Source organism: Manacus vitellinus, unplaced genomic scaffold (assembly GCF_001715985.3).
Source record: "Manacus vitellinus isolate BGI_N305 unplaced genomic scaffold, ASM171598v3 scaffold_52_pilon, whole genome shotgun sequence".
Lineage (NCBI taxonomy): Eukaryota > Metazoa > Chordata > Aves > Passeriformes > Pipridae > Manacus > Manacus vitellinus.
Genome location: NW_021940628.1, coordinates 1553131 through 1555504, shown reverse-complemented (window position 1 = coordinate 1555504; position 2374 = coordinate 1553131). Strand labels below are relative to the sequence as shown.

The window sequence follows — 2374 nt, the reverse complement described above, 5'->3', positions numbered from 1 at the left end:
GACTACCAGGAGCTGCTGCACAACTCCACCTTCTGCATCGTGCCCCGGGGCAGGCGCTTGGGCTCCTTCCGCTTCCTGGAGGCTCTGCAGGTACAGGGTGGGCAGGGGGACAGGGGACCCTCTCCTTGGGGTCCGAGGGGCTCTGTCCCAGCCCTGTGGGGTCCCACCACAGGCCGCCTGCATCCCCGTGCTGCTGAGTGACGGCTGGGAGCTGCCCTTCGCCGAGGCCATCGACTGGGGCAAAGCTGCTGTCGTGGGCAGTGAGAGGCTCCTGCTGCAGGTACCGTGGCTGGATCCTGCCCCAAAAGGGCACAGGGGACCCCAAATCTTAATTTCAGTGGTGGTGGAGCCCCCAGCCAAGTCCAGGGGTGAAACCTCCGTGGCCAAGTCTGGCAGCTCTCATGTAGATGGATGCAGGAGAGTCTCATCCAGCTTGGAATGGGGGTTCCATTCCATCTGCAGCCCTGGGGCATTGTTTATCTTGGGGGGTGACCAAGACCCATCCCAGACTCAAACCCTTGGAGGTCCTGGGCCACATCCTGCTCCAGAGAGAGGAGATGCAGCACCACAGTGGAGTGGTGGCACAGCATCCTTGCCTGGGGGCAGGGGGGTTTCCCTTGGGATGGTTGGAGGTGGTGGAGGCAAGGAGCCCTGCTGGGGGGCTGGGTGGTGCTGAGAGGAGAAACCAGCTCCTCCCTTCACAGATCCCTTCTGCCGTCCGCTGCATCCACCCGGAGCATGTGCTGGCTTTCCAGCAGCAGACCCAGTTCCTGTGGGATGCATACTTCTCCTCTGTGGACAAGATCGTGCACACCACGCTGGAGGTGAGGCCCCCACCCCAAACTTCCCCTCGTAGCTCCCGGGGTCACAACCAGGGTGCTGGGAGCATCACTCTGGCCTCTGGCAGATCATCAAGGACCGTCTGTCTCCGCACTGTTCCCGCTCCCGCTTCCTCTGGAACACGCTGCCCGGGGGGCTCCTGGTCCTGCCCGACTTCTCCACCCACCCCGGGGATTTTCCCTTCTACTACCTGCAGCACGGTAGGACCCCACCTGTCCCCCGCTGAGCACGGCAAACTCAGTGCATGCCACAACGTCTGTCTTCTCTCACACCCTTTTTTCAGGCTCCAGCCCCTCCGAGAAGTTTACAGCCTTCATCCGGGTCGTCTCACAAGCAGGTTCCCTCTCCCAGCCCATCCTCAGGCTCATCCAAGCCGTCTCTGGATCCCAATACTGTGCCCAGGTGGGAAGAGCGGAGCCCTGCGCAACCTGGTGCAGCTCCCAGGGATCCAGAAGGAGGGATGGGGCAGGATCCCATGGGTTGGGAAGGGGATGGATGGGTTTAGGGGTTGGAGGGGGTGGCTGATGTTACCCTTGGGTGGGCAGAGCTGTATCCCCAGCCCCCCCGGGGTGGAGGTGGGACCACCTGGGGGTTTATCCTGGTCCAAACTGCCACGAGGTGGTTTTGGGATGAGCAGACACACCTGTCCTCCCCCCTGCAGATCCTGGTGCTGTGGAGCTGCGAGAAGCCACCACCACCGAGCGGGAAATGGCCCCAGACCACCGTGCCTCTGACCATCATCCAGGGCAGGAGGAAGGTGAGAGGAGCTGGGACGCAAGGCAGGGAGCCAGGACGGGGGCAGGGAGCTGGGACACCCACCCCATGGCACAGCCCAACCTGTCTTTCCCCCCTTCATAGCCCAGCGACCGCTTCTTCCCCTACACGGCCATCCAGACGGACGCAGTGCTGAGCCTGGATGAGCACACCAGCCTCTCAACCAGCGAGGTGAGGCCGTGGGCACCACGGTCCCTGGTCCTTCAGATGCTCACAGGGCTGGAGGGAGCAGTGCCTGCTGTCCCCATGTCCCCACACCCTCTGGGAGAAGGCAGGGGTGGCGGTGGGTGACCCACAGAGGGTGACACCGTCCCCCCACCCCGTGCCAGGTGGACTTTGCCTTCGCGGTGTGGCGCAGCTTCCCCGAGCGCATCGTGGGCTTCCCCGCCCTGAGCCACTTCTGGGACCCCGAGCAGGGGCGCTGGGGCTACACCTCCAAATGGACCAACGAGCTCTCCATCGTCCTCACCGCCGCCGCCTTCTACCACAGGTACCCGCCCGGGGAGGGGCTGGGGGGCAGGGGGATTGGGCCACATCCTGCCCCCCACCTCGCCCCCTCCCCAGGTACTACCACAGCCTCTTCACCGAGTACCTGCCGGCGGGGCTGCGGGAGCTGGTGGACGGCCTGGCCGCCTGCGAGGACATCCTGATGAACGTCCTGGTGGCCGCCGTCACCAAGCTGCCCCCCATCAAGGTCGCCCAGAGGAAGCAGCACAAGGACACGGTGCCCCAGCAGGTAGGGTGCATGGGCGGGGGTGTG

At 64.5% G+C, this 2374-nt stretch overlaps 1 protein-coding gene across 1 annotated transcript in view; it reads left to right on the top strand.

Annotated features, from left to right (window-relative positions):
• Positions 1-2374, top strand: part of EXTL1 (exostosin like glycosyltransferase 1) — a 7234-nt gene that overhangs the window by 4276 nt on the left and 584 nt on the right. Inside the window, exons 2-10 of the mRNA XM_029963118.1 lie at positions 1-90; positions 173-280; positions 705-824; positions 908-1040; positions 1124-1242; positions 1502-1597; positions 1699-1785; positions 1944-2104; positions 2179-2374. The exon at positions 1-90 is cut by the window's left edge and continues 3 nt beyond it; the exon at positions 2179-2374 is cut by the window's right edge and continues 584 nt beyond it. Of these exons, the coding sequence (XP_029818978.1) occupies positions 1-90; positions 173-280; positions 705-824; positions 908-1040; positions 1124-1242; positions 1502-1597; positions 1699-1785; positions 1944-2104; positions 2179-2374 (1110 nt within the window). The remainder of the gene's footprint in view (positions 91-172; positions 281-704; positions 825-907; positions 1041-1123; positions 1243-1501; positions 1598-1698; positions 1786-1943; positions 2105-2178) is intronic.